Here is a 20,531-nt window from a genome sequence, read left to right on the forward strand (position 1 = left end):
AGGTGACAGAAAGCAATTCCCCTTGTAGGACCATTAAGATATAGTACCTCATATTTTTAAGAGAAGTCAAGTGAAGTTAGCTTTATGTCTTAGCCCAGGTGTGCCTACTGTTCTTCCTTAAAATTTTATTTTGGAGGATTGTGTGAGTTAGCTTTGCCTTCTGCATTCTGGGCCGCTCTGAAGATGTGCTTCTCCCAAGGTGCCTGCACAATCACAACCCCAGCCTGTGAAAGCCATCAACTGGGAGCAGCTGGCTGCATGGACGGAAGATGGTAGAAGCAAATTGGCCATCTGTCTGGAGCTAGTGTAGACACATAACAGAGATGATGCTGGATAATATTCAGATTGATGTTTTACCCCAAGGGTGGTTGGAGGGGTTTTGTTTTGAATGTTTTTCAGCAGACCTGGTTTAAAAATTCATAGATGCACCTGGCTCTTTGTTCCTACCCTCTGTTTTTCACATACTCTAGTACAGCCAAAAACCTCTTCAGCAAGAGACTAAATTGGAAAATCGTTGTATTTGGAGTTTAGAATAAAATCTGTGTGGTTTTCATGAAATCACATCTATACAGATGCTGAACTAAAAAGAGGGGTTGTTGGTGAGGTCGAGATTCCTAAGAGCATCATGACGTTCACTATTCATATTCAATCTCAAGAGAAAAATGTATCCTTTAGTCAAATGACATATTTGAATAGTGAACATTTGGGTTTGATCCCATTGCCTGTGAATTCCAAGATGCTTGGAAGTGTTTGAAGCTCTATATGCAGATAAGAAGAGCCAGAGCAAAATGGCACTGTTTTTCCCGGTAGAAAATCTTACTGAAACTCTTTTGAAGATGATGCACCAGTGAGAAAACTGTTATCCTAGATAAGAAAGGCATTGCCTCTTCTAGATAGGATTTATTCTTGGTTGGAAGTGGAATCTCTAGTTAACTATGGAATAGCCAAGTTAAATTTGGCTAGGATCCAGGGAACTCAGTTTTAGATCAACGTCAGATCAATTAATCTGGAAAAGTTTCTGTTTCTCTAGGTTTTCTTTGCCCTCTCCTTCCTCATCTCCTTCTCTTCCATCCCTGTCTCCTACCCACCAAAGGAACGTGCAAAAAAAAAAAAAAGAAAGATATTTAACCTCAAGGCTTAGCTTTAATAAACAAAGTGACCTTTACATTTTAGCTCAGAGAAGTAAATATAATCTTTTAGGTGTCATTGGCAATGGAGTTTTGGCAGGACGGGACTTATGAGTATAATGCGGCACTAAAAAGAGTTTACCTTCAGGGAGAAAACTAATTTGATAAAGACACTGGTGAGAAACACTGTATGTCAAGAAGATCTACATCTTCTTGAGAATTTGCAGACTTGGATTTTAGGAACATGCTGAAGTTTCTGCAATCGCAAGTTTCCATTTAGTACACACTTGCTGTCTGCTAAATCCTTCTTATCATTGGTTTATCTTGATATCACAAAATCTAAGCAGTCAACATGTAAATGTAGAAATTCTTTGCTTTCCACACAGAAACAACACAGCCCTCTTTTAAATAGCAAGCAGCTCTTCTGCATTTTGCCAGGTCTATAGAATATGATTCATTTTACCATAATCTGTCTAAAATATTATTTTTCATCCCAGAAAAATCATATAATATGGGGACCACTAGAAACCGTCTTTCTGTTGGGACCCAGTATTTTAAGATGATGACATTTGGGCTCATGGAGGTTAAGTGACTTTCCCAGTGTCCCAGCATTAGACAGTGATAGAAATAGACCCCATCTCCCATTCATTACCCACTGTCTTCCCCATTGCCTCTTGGAAGGTTGATACATCTTTACAGAATATCCCCATTGGGAACATGAGACCTCTTTCCAAATTGTGCATTTGTAGTAAAATTTCTTAATTTAGTCTTATATAACATTAGTATATACATAACAAACACCTTGGTCCCAAAAAATATCAAAGATAACGGAAAAGTCCTAGATTCTAAGGGCTCAGAATGATTTGGATTTGGTAATCTCTCCATAGAAGGAAGATCATTAGTGCAAAGAATCATCACACTCTTGGGGCCAGCACGTTGCCATTACCTGATCTGTTCCTCACTGTTCCCATTCTTATTATTTTGTATCTTGTTCTCACAGATGAATTTGAAAGTATTGATTTTTACCTAAAAGCACAGAAATTCTAGATCTAGCACTGAGAGTAAATTAACGCTCTTAAACATTTGATGAGTCAGAAATGTATATAGTTGAATATTAGAATATTAAAATATCCCTGAAGAGTATCCCCCAGTATCCTAGTTCTCTGGAACCTTCATGGACAAAGATGAGTCCTGCCTCCAAACACCTTTGACAAATGTATTTTTCTCTTTTTGCTTTAGGTTGTACTCTTTGGAGACCTGGGGGGAGGGGAATAAACAAGAACCTTTATAAAATATTCTGGTATTCCTCAAGATTACATGACTATTGAAACTTGAAGATGTTATCACTACTCATTTCACTTGGAAAATGCTGTGCTTCTTGGTTTGACACCATTTAATCATAGGAATAGGAATCCCCTACTCTGTGATGGAGCTTCATTAGCCTCATTCCATTGTTATAGAAATAAAGGACCATCATGTAAGAAGTGATTTCCCAAGGTCACATGCCTGGGCATAACTGGGACTCAGTGTCTGTGATCCCAGTTCCTACAGACAACTCAAATACCTCCAGGCTTGAACAGGAAATTGCAGATGAGTGAATTCATTGGGGATTCTTTGGGTAGAGCTTATCTATGCCAAGGAAAGAAGAAAATGAGAGGGAGCCCATGAACATTGGGAGGTGATAGAGGTCAGCAGTGTTTAATGTGCTTTCTCTCCTCCTGATCTACTGTTTGCTATCTCACTGTGAATGGCATCAAGGCTACACTACTTATTTTAGCTTGGAATCTATGTTTTCTCCCCTTATATTAATGAGAAATCCCAACCAACTCCTGGTTGTAGTGTGGGGATGTAACTGAGGATGATGTGGACTGGTAAAGAGGAATATATATGGCCTTTCTGTAGTAGCTCTAGAGCTCCTGTGGATTATGGCCATATGGGAATCATGTCCACTCTAACTGGATGTGATTGGAAAATGTCTGGTCAACAGGGTTCTTTGAGCCAACATTTCTTTCACAAGACAGAACTCAGGTGCTGGTCAGAGGCACCCTGTGGACCATGGGGCTTTAGCACTTACAGTTCACTGTGCTTTTGCCAAGGAAATTGTTCTCTCCCTGCAGTGTGGGGATGTATTGCAGTCTGATAGTATCTTCTGTGGCAATTCCACAGCCTGTGACTTGAAAAATTTGTGGGAGATTGAATAGGCACCATTTGTGTCACACTCCTTTTTGCATGATGGGTCAATTTCCTTAAACTCAGCTTTAGACTGTTTTACCATAATTCTGCCATAATGAGGAACTTGCTGTTACCTGGATATGCAATGTAGGTTCACCCTTCTCTGTCCTTCCATATGTGGATTCTCTGCCATGAAATCCTTTCCATCTTTTTTGATTTAGGTCTTAAAAATCCCCCAAGTACTCATGCATTCAAAGCTTGGTGCCCATCTGGTGGCGCTGTTGGGAACAGGTGGAAACTGAGAGGTGAGGCATACTTGGAGGAAGTGGTTCATTGGGGACATGTCCTGGAATGGTAAATCTTATCCCCAGCCTCCTCTCCTGCTTGCTGCTTCCTGCTTCCTGGCCACCCTGAGGTGAGCAGCTTTCCTCTACCACATGTTTCTGCCATGATGATTCTGCCTCAGCAAAAGTCTGAAAGCAAGGGAGCCAGCTGACCATGGTCTGAATCCTCTGACACTGTAAGACCTTTCTTCCTTTAAGTCATTTTTCTCAGGTACTTTTTTCGCAATAGTGGAAAATTCCTATCAAAAACGTACACACATCCTTCAAATTCCATTTTATGTCAAACACTCGGTCATTCTATCCCTCATTCTAACCACAGGGAAGAAATGAAAGCACTTTTCTCTGTTGCTTTGTACATGCCCATAGCTCCACACTGTAGTTCCTACAATGAATGTTGTTTCTTGTCGGTACCTGTTGTAGCCATTCAGTTTCCCCTTCACAATTTAATCCCCAGTCCTTAGCACAGGGACTGTTAATTGATGCTAAAAACTACTGAAGTTAATTAGAAGGAAAAAGAAGAAATGAGTGGTTGGATGATGAACATCTGGCAATCCCACAAGGAATGAAAAATCTCAAAAAAAAAAAAAAACAAAAAACTTCTATGTTTGAAAGCTCATAGGCTCATATTTTTCTTGTCTGTCTTCTCTCTCTCTCTCTCTCTTTCTCTTTCTCTTTCTCTCTCCCTCCCCCCCTCCCCTAAGATGCCTGAAAAATAATTCAAATAATTTTTGTTGTTGCTTTTTGAGGGTCTTTATATATTTTTGTTGAAATATTTTGTAGCTAAGCAAATTATAAGGTTTCATTACTGCCTCATTTATGAAATGAATGTAAATGCGTCTATGACAGATTTTTTTTTTTCATTTTCCCTGGAGTTTTAGACAGATTTAAAAATTTGATTGATAATCACTCTAAACCCATGCTCACTGGGTGGAAATCCCTTTTGTTATGTGATCTAGTAGCAGGGATGCACGCCTGAGATTCTTGGGTGTGAGCCACAGAAATGCCAAGGATGCTCTGGAATTATCTTGGAGAAATGATTGCTCCCTTCCATGTCTAATTGTATTCTCTAGAGGTCTGCTTCAATTTCCAGTTGGAATACCCTAATTAACATTTACAAAGTGCTGTGTAATGCTTAAATGAAAAATGTCATGTGAGTAGAAAATCTTCTTAAATAGCAGTTTAACAAATTTGAATTTCTCGAGCAAAGAGCTACTTTTTAGCATTTTACAATGTATGATAAATGAATGACAAGAAAGGTTTGACAGTGAATTGATGACATAGTACAAACCGACAAAATCATGTTTTTGTGCAGCTTCTTTAGTCCACAGAACAGATACTGAAATGTGGAGGTGAGAATTCCTAACCTCTTCAATTGTCTTCAAGCTTGAAAAGCTCACCTGGGGTGTTGTGTGTGTGCTTGCATGTGTGTGTGTGTGTGTGTGTGTGTGTGTGTGTAATACATGCAGAACACCATTTTATCACCTTCTTCCAGAAATGTAGATGAAACTATAAAATGTGCCTAAACAATATCACAAATGAAAAAGGAGGAATAACTATACTTTAAAATGGAGAAATAATATGATCTGGCAATCCATCAAATGAGGATACTATACACACTTTTTTTTAAAGGATGAAAGGGAGGGGAAAAAGAAGGAAAAAAAACCCCTCAATATTAGCAATGAAATCAATGTGTATTGGCACAAATGCATACTTTTCCCAGTCATCTTGGAAAGCGTTATTTATTTTTTTTTAAAAAAGGACAAAACCTAGGATAGGTACTTTAAAGTCCCAATCGTAGAACTATAAATTAGTACATTCTTATTCAGAAAGACATTCAGTAGCCTATATAAAAAGCAGTTACGGTATTCCTATTATTTGATACATAAATCTCACTTGTAGGAAAGTACCTGAAGAAACGGTAATTGATGTAGAGAAATACTAATCTATGTTAGCTTGTAAGATTATATTACTGAAAATCGGAAACTTCTAATACAAAGTTAATTACATATTGGTGTATCCATGTAATCAAATTCTATGTAGTCGATAAAAAATGATAACACAGAAGAATATTTAATGACCTGGAAAATGTTCTCAGTGTTATTGTAAAGTAGGGAAAGCAGAGAAAAAAGCAGACAGTGCCCTGTGATACTCTCTCAGTGTGCACATCTCTTCCTTGGTCTTCCTTCCTTTCCAACCTCACATGCAAACGTTAATGTCATGTGTATATGTATGCATAGGAAAGAATGTTGGAGAAATAAACATTAAAATGTTAGTGAAAATTGTCTTGGCATAGTGACATTGAGTGATTTATCTGTATACATTTTGGAAGACATTCTTAGCCCAGGTACATGAAAGATCATGTTCTTTGCAATGGTTTGATGAAGACAACATTTTTGTTACTTTTGAACACAATACATTCATCGGGGTGCTGAGAAATACCACAAAAGTCAAGGGAATTGATTTTGTGGTTATCATCTTAAAGTGTAGATTCCTGGTTGGTAATAACTTTTATAGGGTTGGCATAGTACCACTAGGATTGAGCTACAAGATAAGATGCAAACACAATAAAATAACATAAAATCAAATTTGGGTTACCTTTACATTGGGCTTGGGCCTGATAGAATTTGAATTCAGTTATATGTTTCTGTTTATGTGTATTTACCATTCACCTTCAAATCCAGATAGCTTTTTTCTCATTGTTTTTGGTGAAACACTTCTTAAAAGTCAGTAACTTTCTTTTATGAGCCACTGAAGAAAGCACTAAGGATTCTGTTTCCAGTTGCTAAGATATGTTGTCTGTGATATTGGTGCTTTTGGTGTGAACACAGAGGGACAAGAATAATTTGCTATTAAGAAAATCATTTGGGCTGGAGGTATGGCTCAAGCAGTAACACGCTCACCTGGCATGTGTGGAGTGCTGGGTTCGATTCCTAGCATTACATAAAAATAAAATAAAGATGTTGTTTCCACCGAAAACTGAAAAATAAATATTAAAAAATTCTCATATTCATTCTCATTCATTCTCTCTCTCTCTCTCTCTCTCTCACACACACACACACACACACACACACAAATCATTTTATGTTATTGGACCTTTAGTTAAAAGATGAAATTGTAATGCCTACATAAGGCCCTTTTGTTGGAATTACTTAGGCATACTTTAATGAACATGTAACAGATCTAGCCCTGTAAATCTTGGTAATTTATGTACCTGGAAAATCCCAGAGACAGGAATTTCTTAATTTTGGTTCTTTAGATGTCTCTGAGACTAAACATTCATTTTGTCTTCAATAAATATACTCACCTTGAATTGATACCAGTTTAGAAATTTACAGCCTTCAGAAATTTAAGGTGGCCATGCTTTTTCATACAGGAACCCCCGGGAAAATCTGACAGCCTCATGATATGTGTCCAAGGTGTGCCATGATTCTGGTCATTCTTGTTATTCATACTGAGTATGATGACAACATTTTTGTCAAATGCCTTTAAAAAAATTAAGTGACAAGTTGTACAAGAAATAGTTGTAGGCACATACTTCTAATGTGCCCTCTCTCTCTGCACATGTGTGAATGTGTGAGTTTGAGTGTACATGCTTTCTCTTTGAGGGAATCTACTTTGTTCCTTCATGTTAAAACTGACTTAGAACTAGTGACTTATTTGACTAAAAGAATGTGACAACACTCATCTTCTGAGACTTTTGAAAATTGGCCATAAGAAGCCCTGCACCCTGCACTTGATCCCCTGAATTGTTTCATCTTGGGACAATCATGCTGAAGGAAGCCAGGCACCATTTAAGAAGTTTAACCACCATGAAATGGCCACAGTATGTGACATTGAAGCCACATGGGAGGGGCCCTGCTGTCTGAGGGGCACATAGGGATGAAGAGAGAGGATAAGGCCAGATATGGGTGAGGAAGCCAACTTGGAAGTGAGCCACCACAATTGACATATAGATCTAGGACAAGCTACCCAGTTGAGCGCTTTTCAGACCCGAGCCACAAAATTATAAGCAAAACAAAATGCTTGTTTTGAGCCATTGTTCTAAGGTAGATTTTGTTACATATCACATAAGTGGAACAGAGATTCTTTTCTCTTTAAGAACACTGGTTCCACTGTTTCTGAGATCTGTATTTGGGGCTAGTTCTACCTTAAAATACAGAACTGCCTAAAAATGGAATGATGGAAACAAAATCATCATCAGAAAATACTGTGGGGCTGGGGTTGTAGTGCTGTGGTGGAACATTTGCCCAGCATGAGTGAGGCACTGGGTTGGTTTCTCAGCACTGCATATAAATAAAATGAAGGTGCATTGATGGCTAAAATATATTTTTAAAAAAAGAAAGAAAGAAAATACTGTGCTCCAATATGACCTCTCTGAGTGAAGGAAAAGAAGAAAGAAGAGAGGAAAAGTGACAGATAATATAATTACACTCAGGGGTGTGTCCGCGTGCACATTCATCCTTTTTTTGCCTCTCAAAAACAACTCAAGATGATCAATGACTTCAATTAAATCATTGGAGAAAGAAGGAAAATTTACCTAAGCTAGGTCTGTTAACACGTGCGCTTCTTTTATGACCTGCACTAGCCCCCTCTTCCTGAGAGTGCCTTAGTGAAGCACAGAAGGATTCTTACTTCACTGATCTGCAAATCCTCTCTGAAAGAAACCCCTGGTGGTCTCCTATAGTCCTTTTAGAAGAGCTTTAATAGCCAAGTACATTAGCAAGGTCTCATGCGGTTGAGGCTTCATTAATCTTCCCCAATACAGCCTCGCATGTTTGCCAGTTCACCACAAAGCATTCATATAAGTAAGTAAAACTAAAACATACTTGTCAGGAAGAGGATACAAATAGAGCATGGGATGAAGAATGTGGGTACATTCTATTCTCTAATTTTTAGAAAACATTTATTCCTGGGGGAATTATTCCTGTGCATTTGTCTGACTTTCAGTTCTATATTTATTCAAACTCTAAAATCAAGTGCATAACTTAAGAGAGTTTACCCAACGTGGGATTGCCCTCCCCTAAAACAGGGTTGAAATGCACCAATAGCTTCTCTTTCTTGCCCTCTCTTTCTCCCCACCTGCTTTCCTTTATCTTTTCTGGTGGAATAAAGAGATTTCTTATCATTAAATGAACATCATTTCTTGTAAGTTTCTCATGAGCAAAGAAGATGAATGTCCACTTCTCCCAGCATCATGGCTCCCACTGATAGCAGCTAACATTTTAAAATGATGTAACCTTTTGGCATTTATAGATCTTTGGGGATTTAGGAGAGAAGTTAACTGTGGGACTTGTAATAACCATGGAAGTGTGTTCTGATTGCATTTGAGCAGAGGCTATGGGTAATGCTGGAGTTTTTAAGGCTTATCAAATATTCTCAAGGTATTTAATTGGTTTCCATAGTGACTAAAATAATGAAAATATCCCCTGAATTTGTACATCATTCTTTTCTTCTAAAACACCGTGTTTGGGATTTAAACCAGTGACTCAATGCTGAAAATTAATCAATATTTCATATTCCCTACTATCTTTCTTGTATAATGATAGCTATTTCTCCAGCAAAATTAGTCTATATTATCGGATGCCAATTAGACATAGGCTGCATTTATTAGGAAGGCAGTTACTTGTAATGATTCTTTTTGGTTTTAGCACAAACTTCTTTGAGAACTAGCATGTGGGGAAATGTTGATTTAACTCCCTCTGGTATCATTAGATCAGAGCCTTTCACCTATTTCTATCATCACGTTCTTATCTATTTTATGATAAAGCATAAAATCAGTCTTCAGGAGAGAGTGCTTGAAGGTCAAGAAATAGGAGGCAAGGTCCAGTGTGAAAAATCTGGCCTGAACCCTGTCTGAGTATTTTGACTTTATATATAATGCAAAAAAAAAAAACAAAACAACTTTAGGAATATCTTAGTAGCATCTTGTTACTGAAAGTCTATTATCATGTACCCAGTTCTTTATTGCTCACAGTGTTTTCTAGCTTGGTAATATTTTTATGAGATATTTCCAATTCAAGGTTTCTATCTTCCCCCCTCTTACTTAGAACTGGACTGTCATATTTTAGCAGGACATATACTACCAAATGTGCCATCCCTTGTGAGGTAATAATAGTAACTTTTGCAAAAATCTAACTTTGTTTTCATAGAAAAAAAAATCCATTTGACCTTCCCACACACCTATGCAGTGTATGACATAGACAGGTTTATCCCTGACTAGCTGTGCACCCTTGAGCCAGTTGCCTTATTTCTCTAAGCCTCATTTCCTTATCTATCAAATGGACCTAACGGCCACTGAAGTAGTTTTGTAAAACAATTGAATGGGATGATTATGTTTCCAAGGTTTAGTAGAGTGTGGGAAAAAGTAGATGCTCAATACATATCAACGTGTTCATGGTATCACTGTATCACTGCCTTCACGGAGGAAACTGTTTGAGAAGGGAATTAAGTGAACTGTGAGGTATTCAAAAGGGACACAACTGACATGGCAGAGAAGCAGTTCAAGTCCATGTCTTTGAACTCAAGCCCCATGCTGTTTCCTGTGATGGTAGAACAGGCTTAAACTTTGTTTTTCCTTCTTCCCCTAGTATGAATGGCTTTCACTAAGCACATTCTCTTCCTTTCTCACTAGTGATGAAGCTCATACATCCATGAAGATACTGACCACAGTCAGGTTTAGGAAAAAACCATGGCCTCTTGGTAAACAGCAGTCTCTGGTGCACCCATGCCCAGTCTGCACAGCCACCTGCTGCCCGTGCAGGAACATGCTTCTCCTTCCTGCAGGCTCAGTGCTGTCCAAAGCAATAGAAGCACTCTCATAGTAACATATTGTTCTTAAGTTTGATTTTTTAAGATGTCTCAAAAGAAAGGACTACATTCAGTAGTCCCAAAAGATAAGAGATGCCCTGAATATTTTCTTTCTTGGATTATCTTCCAAGGAGTGTACTCCATATATTATCATTTCTGGTGAACTGACTTTTATGAATGCCATAGTACTGGACAAAGGAGTGTTGAGTAAGTGAACTCTCATTATTGTTGCAAATAGTGAATAGGTAGGATCTCCTTCCTGACAATGGAATTAAGGCACATGTGAAGGACTGAAATTGTATTGTATGCTCCTTGAAAATTTTCTTTTTCTCCCCAAATGCTCAACTCTTTGGGACCTCATTAAAAAGGAAAGAACAGTTTAAAAGTAAACTCAACAAATAAACTTTTTAGACTACGATGCTAAAGTTTTCCAGCAATTTCACTGAATCACTTGTCAGGTCACAAGTAGATGGTCTGTTGCCCAAATGTTCTGTCTCTTAGTATTGAATGACACTATTTCGTGTTAATGAACAAAGATGGTACATTAGGTGAGCTTCGCTGAGTTTGGTAGGAAGGGATTTAGGACAAGTGGTTGTGTTGTGTCCATCTTTCCACAGACTCATTTCTCTCCATGTGTGCTTGATGGACACTTTTTCCCTTTAATCACCTTTCTCTCCTGCTTTCACTATTTTTTTTTTTTTTTTGTACTTCAGTGTTTTTCTTTCTATGGCCCCTTCTGGGATCCTTTGTAAATTCCTTCCAAACAATTGGCAATTGATAAGCTCTTACTGCTCTCACTCTCTGCTTGTCTGGGAAGGATAAATGCTCAGCCCACATTGGGAATAGGCACTCTTCTGCCCACATTGGTCAGCAAATTACTTCCTTGCTCTGATTACATTTTGCCTAATTTGTTTTTAATTTTGAGGCCAAAGGCTTGCAAATAGCCTCTTATTCTGTTTGTAGATAGAACTATTACTTTTTGAATAAAGCAGGCAGATAACTGCTGATGTTGCAGTTTCTCTTTATCCTTGTCATTATCATCATGAAAAGCATTTACTATGCACCTGTGATATGGGCAAACAGAGCTGAATTGAGCCTTGAGCAAAGGGGAGAGAGAAAGAGACACAGAGAAATCTGCATCAGTAGGACATTACTTTTGCTTTTATTCCAGCCCACAAATGACAAGGAATAGACAAATGAGCAAATAAACAATGAACAATGCAAAAAATACTGTTTGCATTAGGACCAAACAAATGGTGGAAAACTTATAGGCACAAAGGTGATGAAGTGATCCATATAAACTCCATCTTATCTAAACAGGTAAATGGTGGCATTCTGGGAACACACTCCTAGAAAAGGAATCTGGAAAGCTAAAGGATTCCCTCTGGGAAGAAGTTCCACAGTAGGCACCTGGAAGTATCAGAAAGTTGCTTGCCAACACTTTGTAGAATTACATCATGCAGCGATATGTCGAATCTAGAGAAAATTGGAGAGTGAGGACACATTTAATTTTTGACTACACTGAGCTGTCGGAATACTACCAAGAAAGAGAGGAGTGACGTATTTGAAATCTATAAATTGCATTTCGTGTTCATTTGTCACCTCGAGGAAAAGCAAATAAAGCTTCTTCCTCCTTCTGAAGTGGATGATGAATGATCGCTTAGAGTTGGGTGGCAGGAGCTGTATCGCCTTTATTGACTTTCTTTGGAAAACAATCCATCTGCAGATGCAGACCATGTAGCATCTGCACACCCTGCAAGGCATAGGTGAACTGCTTCTTACCACTCCTGGGCTCATTTGGACAGAGAATAATTACTCCTGTTAAAAGCAGTCTCTTTCTCTTGTCTTCACCCACCTCGTTTCCACGTCAAACAGTGGAGACTTGTTCAAGAGAACTTGGACTCACAGTGTTACAGGGTCCCTGGGCTGCATTCAGCAGAAGCCAGGGATGAAAGGATTCACTCCTTTACTTGTTCATCCTTTTATTCATTTACAATGATATATGGACCTACTATGGAATAAGCTTTTTCCTGGCAAACAGAGACCTCTCCTTTTAGGAAGCTCCCTTTGGGAATGTGCAGAGCTTGAGTTCATGCCTTTTCCTGGGTTCTACTAAAATTCTGTTACTTACATCATATTCCAGAATACAGAAGATTAAATGCAACAAAACATCATTTATTCAAAGTCACATGAAGAGCTCAGAGAGGGTAGAGAGCTGTAATAATTAGCTTTTCATTGCTCTAAAATATACAACAAGAACAACATAGAAAAGGGAAAGTTATTTGGGGATCGTGATTTCAGAGGTCTTAGTCCATAGATGACTGACTACATTGATCTGGGCCCAAGATGAAGTAGTGCATCAGCAGGGAAGGGCCCATTAGAGAAAAGCTCCTTAGCATGGGAGGCCAGGAAGCAGAGACAGAGAAGAGAGGGGGAAGGGCTCCAGGGGAAACCTTCCAGGTATGCCCCCAGTGACCCACCTCCTCCAGTCATGCCCCACCTGCCTACAGTTACTACCCAGTCCATTCAAACTAGGATGGACTGATTAGGTTATGGCTCTCACAATCTAATCATCTCACCTCTGAATATTCCTACATTAACAGGAGCTTTGGGTGGTGGGGGGGGGAGGGATTCTCTGTATCCAAACCATGATGAGAGCCATCCTGAGCTAGCAAAACCAGGAATCATTGGGAATTTAAGTACATCCTAACCCCTGTACCAATAATAGACTAGTTAGATTAAAAGTTGAGTTGAAGAAATTGGAATACCTTGTACTCAGTAGGCATGCCAATGTGTGTGCACTTATGATTCAGTTACAAATGAATATACATCATGATAGTCAATGAAAAAAGTCAGAATAAAGACTCTTCTCTGTGATATGACATAAAGATGTGATTAAAGAAGAAGGAAAAAATACATGTAGTTTAACTGGATAGGCTCATGCACCATTTATTTTTCTTTTGTTTTGGATTCTACTGGAAGTCTCAACCAAGTTGTTTGTGTAATAAGAAATGATCACACAAAAATGGATCCATATTTACCTATTTGTTTTGAGTTAGATTTGAGCAGAAACTTGAAAGAAGGACCGGTGGAAAGTTTGCGTTGTACTGACATATATATATATGAGACTTGAAAAAATTTCCTGCCCTCTTCCATCATTTCCAGAATGTCAGATTCACAAATGGAGGGTTTGTGTGAGTGCTATATAGAGAGGGTGGGATTTATCCATTTATTGGAATATATTTACATTATTTCACCACTATCACTTACAATTATCTAGATACAAAGTATCTTACACAGTCTGTGGACCTTAGAGTATAGATGAATATAAAATATTTAAAATAGAGGATAAATAATAATCAGCTTGATTGGGTGTATGCTATAGGCCTAGCTTTAATTATTTTATTTTTATGAAGTTGTCAAGTGAAGCAGGTGGTGAAGAAGAGAGGAAAACATATTCTGGATAACAGATAACTAGGAAATCAAGGGGAAAATCATTACTTTCCCTGAGACAATAGATACTCTGTTAAACTGAGCTACTTCATATTATCATGAAAATTACTTTTTGGCAGTAGTGCAAAAGGCTGTTATAAATTAGTGTTAATTGTGGTTAGACATACAAGGCAATATGATCATTTGATGACTTATTTGTTTTTTGAAGAATGACAGCTTTTATGTGCCAATAAATATGAAATCACCTGGAAATGTCTCTGTAAATTTAGGAGCCATCTAAACAGTCTTGTTTAATGCATGCACTGGTGTTTAATGAAGCGATGTGAGTTTGTACTTAGAAGATTACCTGATGGCTCTTGTCAACCATCCAGTGAGGGAAGCAGTCTACTTGGTGAGTGTGAGACACATAAACCTGTAACTGTGAGAATTTATGGTTGACAGGCAGTGGCTTCACTGAATATGAGAGGGGATTAGACTCCCGTTTTGCATGCTTCCTATTTTGTCTGGAGTATGGCTGACAGTTACCACATTCTCCTTACCCCAGTATATCTCTTTTGTCTTCTTCAAGAAGAGGTTGGAAGAATAGCAAGAAACTTTAAGCTTATCCTGAATAACCTAGAGTTTAGGCACAATGTGCCTAGAATGCAAACTTCATGCCATTTGTAGTAAGAAACACACCATTTTCAAAGATCATACTAGCTCCTTAGTTTTTAAGATGATTGCCTCTGAATCCTTGAGAAACCTGTATGTGTCTGCTGGGCAGCCTGCTGCTTTATGTCATGGCTCTGTTCTCTCTCTGTCTCCTCTCTCCCTCTTCCTGAAACTGCCGCATCCTTGGCTGGTAATCTTTAAACCCTGGGCTGCAGTGATTTCTCTTCATAGAGCCACACATTAAGCACATCTTTCTTGCTTCTCTCAACCAAACTCAGAGAATGTCAATTAATAAGCTGATGGGGAAGAAGTCAATGTGTAGCATTAAGGCCCTGTGTCTGGAGATATTAGGTGTGCCCTTTGACTGAGTGAAAGGAGACCCACAGAGGGTGGTGAGTGAGGTACTTTATCATACATCCCTAGAGGCATAAAAGGAGACGATAGAAAGCAGTTTTCAGGGCACCTCGTTCATCTTGCTCCACTGTGGACTATTCGCAATGCTCCAGCCCAGATTGGGGATCCCAGTGAGTGCAAAATATCTGAAGCTGTGAATTGTGCATATTTATAGCCCCTGGGCTAAAAATTGTGAAGGGCAACCAAGTGCAAATATGCTTTCATGGAAATTTCATTCACATTTTTGTCCACAGACAAAAAAAAAAAGACCAATATCTCTATTCTCATGGATCTTGTGTTCTAGCAGAAGGTATAGAGATGAAAAAGAAAATAACAAATAACTTATATAGGAGGTTAGAATGTAATAAATATGTTGTATAAAATAACCTAGGTATTATTCCAAGAGAAAGGTTTCATGAGGCCAGACTTTGACTCAAGGCTCAGAAAATCAGGTTGAGGGTTGGATGACAAGGACACTGTGGAAGTGGAATGAAGGGGTATGGGATAGGAAAGAAAAAAGAAGACAACAATAGGGTTTCTGTGTTCTCAGTTCCCACAACAGACAGTAACCAGTTGCTCATTTACTGTGCCAAATGGAGCAATTAAGGGGCCAGATGAAGAAGCACTGGCATTAAGGAAGTCATAGGAAATGTTGCAGGGGAAGGAGTAACTAGAGGAAAAGAAAAAAAAAAAAAAGGAATCCTATGGAAGAAAATGCAGTTCTCCCTCTCTTTCCCTTCCTTACCAGTTCCACTGCCCCTTTCATTTCTCACGGTTCGATGGCATTGATCCACAATAGCAGCATAAACGTGGCAGAGTGAAGGTCTTTGGCCAAGAATTCTCTACCTGCCCCTTATCTTTCCCTTGTCTAAATTTTAGCTCATTTTTGAGTTTTGTAAGTTTATAACCTCTCTGTTTTTTTTCTTTTCCCCACCATTCTTCCTGCAGATTATGTTACTCACAGACCCGGAGATTGAGAGCAGTTTATTGATCAGCTCAGATGAAGGGGCAACGTATCAAAAGTACCGGCTGAACTTTTACATCCAGAGCTTGCTTTTCCACCCGAAGCAAGAAGACTGGATTCTGGCATACAGTCAAGACCAAAAGGTGAGCACCGTGACTTTCTTGAGACTCTGGTGCCCAGATCTCCAGGGAAAAGAGAGCTAGATAATCACCTCTGTATTTCATCTGGATGACTGCTTCTGTTCTGTGCAATAGCCTGAACTTTGTGCCAGTGAGATATAGGGAAGCAAAGGGGATCTTGGGTTTCTTGCTTAACCCAGATGAACATCTCAAACAGCATGAAGAATACAGGTTAGATTCTAGACAAAACACTGGAGAAGCAGTTCTTCACTTGGATGCTGTGTTAGCTTTCTGTCACAGTAACAGATTACTGAGATAATCAACTTAAAAAGAAAAAAAAAAGTTTATTTTGACTCACAGTTTTGGAGGTTCTAGTTGAATGTCCCCAACCTTTGGGCTTCCAGCAAGGTAGCACCTTATGGCAGGGGGTGTGGCAGAATAAAATCTCTTATCTCATCTGCCGGGAGGTAAAGAGAAGAAAGCATGAGTTGTGGCCAAGGTTCCACATCCCCTTCATGAGCATCCTCATGATGACCTAAGGACCTCCTACTAGGCCCCACCTCCTATATATCCCCAGCACCTCCCGGTAGCCCTGCCTTGGGGATGCACCCTTTAATAAATACATGGACCTTTCGGCAACATTCTTTCATCTAAACTATAGCAGATCTCTGAGGTTGTCAGGAGCTACTGGCCTCCGTGGAATTGGAGACTATTTTATGTATATGGGTAGGTGATCAATTTTCACAGTAAAGGATTCATAGCTTTGCTCAGAATCTTACAGGGAAGCACAAATGCAAAGAAGGGTGCTAAGGGTTTGCTAAAACAAGTGAGAGAAATGACCAGAGAACAACAATAATGTGCACAGGTAGTGTTACTCAGAACCCAGTGACCTCAGGAAATTTCTTCACTTAGTGGGAAGAAGTCCACTTCTTAAGATAGCACAAGATGTGTTTATGCTACTTATTACATTTGTGTGCACATGCATGTGCCCCATAAATGTCATACTGTATTCAAGGTACTCTGTACTACATATGTACCACAAAAAAGCAGAGAACACCTGCTTTTAGAGAGCTTACATTCTCAGCTATAATATAAGGTTAGCAATGGCAGATATAATTAAATTAAAAGTAAAAGAAACAATATATGCATAGGCAAATATGAGAGAGACTATAGCCATGAAACTTAAAGGGAAAATAGGATATATGGTATTATTCAGTGAAGTCATACCGAGGATTCCCCTTAGAGGAGTCACGTCTTAAAAATTATCTATATTGAAAGAAGAACTGGCTGCATGAGTTGGGAGGATATTCCAGAGTTTAATCTGTCTGAACATCCATCAAAGTTTGGGGTTTTCTCTGAAGGCAGAGGAATGGTATAAGCAATTTCCCAAGGTCTCTACTGACGTGAGCATTTTGGAGGAAGCAAATGAACATCTTACGATTGGAGTTTTATTCATAGTGCCCTTACTGCCAAATAAAATGCACATTATGCCTAAAAATAGAAAAGATTTACAATTAGTCCTTTTTTTTCCTCTTGAGCAGCCTGGCTAGACTTTGAGCAGAATGCACAATTCTGTTCCTGGAGTCAAGCCACAGTGCATCTGGCCCAGGAAGGCTCAGTTAACAGAGATGAGGGCTGAGCAGCTCAGGACACAGAGTATTAGTCATTTAATCCACTGGGTTATTGAATTTTATTCGACAGTTGGTTAATTTTTTCCCCTGATGCCAGAGGCACAGTGAAGGCCAGATTTACCTGGCTAAGTGAAAACTCTGCATCTTTGCAATTATGCTGGAAGTGATGCCTATAAATGTAACCCTTCATGTCCCATCACTTCAAACACTGCCTCCTGAGCTCTCTATAGCAGAGTGGATGACCCTGTAGGAGGTAGGGCACATGGACTGTGATCCCAAATCAGCCTTTTGTGGTGAACAGTTTTAGCGCTGACTTCCTTTGCCTTCCAATATGTTTGTATGGATAATTATAATAGCAGATGCTCCTCCAACAAGTTTGAAACAAACCACAAATACTAGACTCCACATCTGTTTTAGACACTCTGTGTGGTTGTGATGTCAGTATATAATAACCATATCAAGGAGCTTAATTAATACATATAATTTCACGATGCCTGAGAGAGGCTAAAAAGTCAGTGCCCTCACTTAAGCATAATGACTGCACAATCAGAGTAGCTGAATGAATTTCATGCAATTGGTAGCCCATAGTTGAGGAGGTAGAGATTTAGTGATATGTATAACTTTGAAGTCCTATGAAATGACTTCACCTGGACCTTCATGAATACATCAGATTTCTGTTTGAGAGGAGCACATTTTTTTTAATATGAGGAATATCAGAAATAATCATATAAAGTTTGGAAAACCATGTTTACAGGATTGTGTATTTGGCTAAAACCAAAGTTTGGTAAAGCTAATTATAATGTGCGTGCAGGCGCGCGCGCGCGCGCACGCACACACACACACACACACACACTTTTAGAACCTAATTTTGATTAGTTTTCATTTTTTAACTGATTGTACAGGCATAAATAATTTTTTGTTTTCCTAATTAGCAGCCTTTGGGAATTTTGGTCAGGATAATGATGTGTTCAGCCTGTGGATGTCAAGAACTAAAATGCTAATGTAAGGATGAACTGAGGTCCAAAGCAAGAAGACTGGTTAGGGTGATGGGTATACTGCTGGCTTCACAGGTTGAAAGTCTGGAACAGAAGATACCTTTTGTCACCACAGACCCAATGAATCCTGTCATCTTAGAGCTGAAAAGAAGCCTTGTTCATCTGAGCTCTAAATGATGCTAAGGATTCAGAAATCTGAGGAGTGAATACATTTCTTCAAAGGGAAAATGATCCAACTGGTATCATCTGTGGATGCCCAATGAATGGAAAAATGATTCCATAAAATTTGATAGGGTTCTCATTTTCAAGAGTGATATTTTGAGGTGTACAGATGGGTAGAAGCCCGTTTTTCTGCAACCTTTCTGTTTCTGTAAGAAAGAATGAAGGATAAATCATCTTGGCATGACAAATTGGATTATCTGATAATATATATGGAAGGGGCCCAAGACTCAGTCTTTCAAGGCTTGAGCCACAGAATGAGGCTGGGAGCATCAGCCAGAGGGGAGCAGGCTGCAGACATTGCCACAGGCTAATGGTAGTATTGTCTGGAGTCAAGTGGAAAGGGACTGTGGTCACTCAGGTGGGTCATTGGTATGGAAATCAGAACGGGCAATCACTTGTAGACCATGGGGCTTTTAGGACTGAAGAGCTGTAGCTGTGGGCATCAAGCAGGGTCGGTGCTGATGTTGGCTGGTCAGTGGCTGTATGTGCCTGGCAAAGGAGAATGTTTCTTTTTTCATACACCTCATCAGGGTTTCAGTGACAGCTGCTTCAGAACTCCCATCCTCAGTGCTGGTATCAATAGGCTGGATGCTGTTTTACATCAAACTAGTGAATAGAACTCTCGGCTGAGTTGCCATCTCTTAGAAAATGCCTCGTTGGATAGCGGCTCCTCCAGAACTTACCTGAGAACAAAGTCTTTACTCCTGGCTTTTCTTATTTGCTGTTTTCTTTTTCTTTTCTTTCTTTCTCCCTCTTTAAACACCTCGCCACATTTCTTTCTCCTGTATTTTCTGACATTGTTTTTTTCTGTACTTCAGTGAATGAGAATCTTTTAGGTCCTGAGGACAGAATTTGGATCTCTGGCCTGAAGAGAGCCCATATGGACTGCAGGCTCTGCTCCTGCTGTTTCATCTTGGATGCCTTGAACACCCAGTGGAGGCTTTTTGATGTGAGCATTATAAGGGACTCAAAGAGTTTTCTTGAGCAGTTTGTCTTTACTGGCCCAAGTTAAGAGTTTTTCTGGCCATCACTTCCATGGGAGGCCAGAATTTTTTTAAGTGGTTTTTAATTAAGGATAAATTTGTGTGGTTTAATGTTGTCAGACTTCTCAAAATTGGGAAATTTTAATGTTTTAGTTGTTTTCCTTGGAAGGAAAAATCTATTGGTGATATTCAATATCTAAGTAGTTGCATTAGCCAGGGTTCTTCAAAGAAATAGAACTAGTAAAAGAGAGATTATGAAAATTGGATTATGAAATTATGAAGGCTGAGAGGGCCCAAGATCTGCTATATGCTAGCTGGGAAAATGAAGAAAACCAGTGGTGTGATTCAGCCCAAGTCCAAAGGCTTGGGAATTGGGTAGTAGTAGGATGTGGGGGTAAGTGGGAGGAGTGCCAATCATGTAAGTTCAGAGCCAAGTTCAGAGACCTAAAAATTAGGAATGTGTGTTTCTGAGGGCAGAGAAAATGAATGCCTCAGCTCAAAAAGAGAGAGCGCACACTCCTTTGGAACCTCAAATGACTGGATGATGTCCACCCACATGGGGAGGTGGAATTTCTTAACCTAACTGATTCATATACTACTGTAATCCGGAAACACCCTCAAAGACACACCCAACTATAAGGTTTACCGGCTATCTGGAATTTCTCAGCCC

At 39.2% G+C, this 20,531-nt stretch overlaps 1 protein-coding gene across 4 annotated transcripts in view; it reads left to right on the forward strand.

Moving 5' to 3' along the window:
• Positions 1-20,531, forward strand: part of Sorcs1 (sortilin related VPS10 domain containing receptor 1) — a 475,560-nt gene that overhangs the window by 291,640 nt on the left and 163,389 nt on the right. For all 4 annotated transcript variants that reach the window (XM_071610693.1, XM_027930015.3, XM_027930019.2 and 1 more), the window contains exon 4: positions 15,896-16,054. In XM_071610693.1, the coding sequence (XP_071466794.1) occupies positions 15,896-16,054 (159 nt within the window). The remainder of the gene's footprint in view (positions 1-15,895; positions 16,055-20,531) is intronic.

Source organism: Marmota flaviventris, chromosome 4 (genome assembly GCF_047511675.1).
Source record: "Marmota flaviventris isolate mMarFla1 chromosome 4, mMarFla1.hap1, whole genome shotgun sequence".
Classification (NCBI taxonomy): domain Eukaryota; kingdom Metazoa; phylum Chordata; class Mammalia; order Rodentia; family Sciuridae; genus Marmota; species Marmota flaviventris.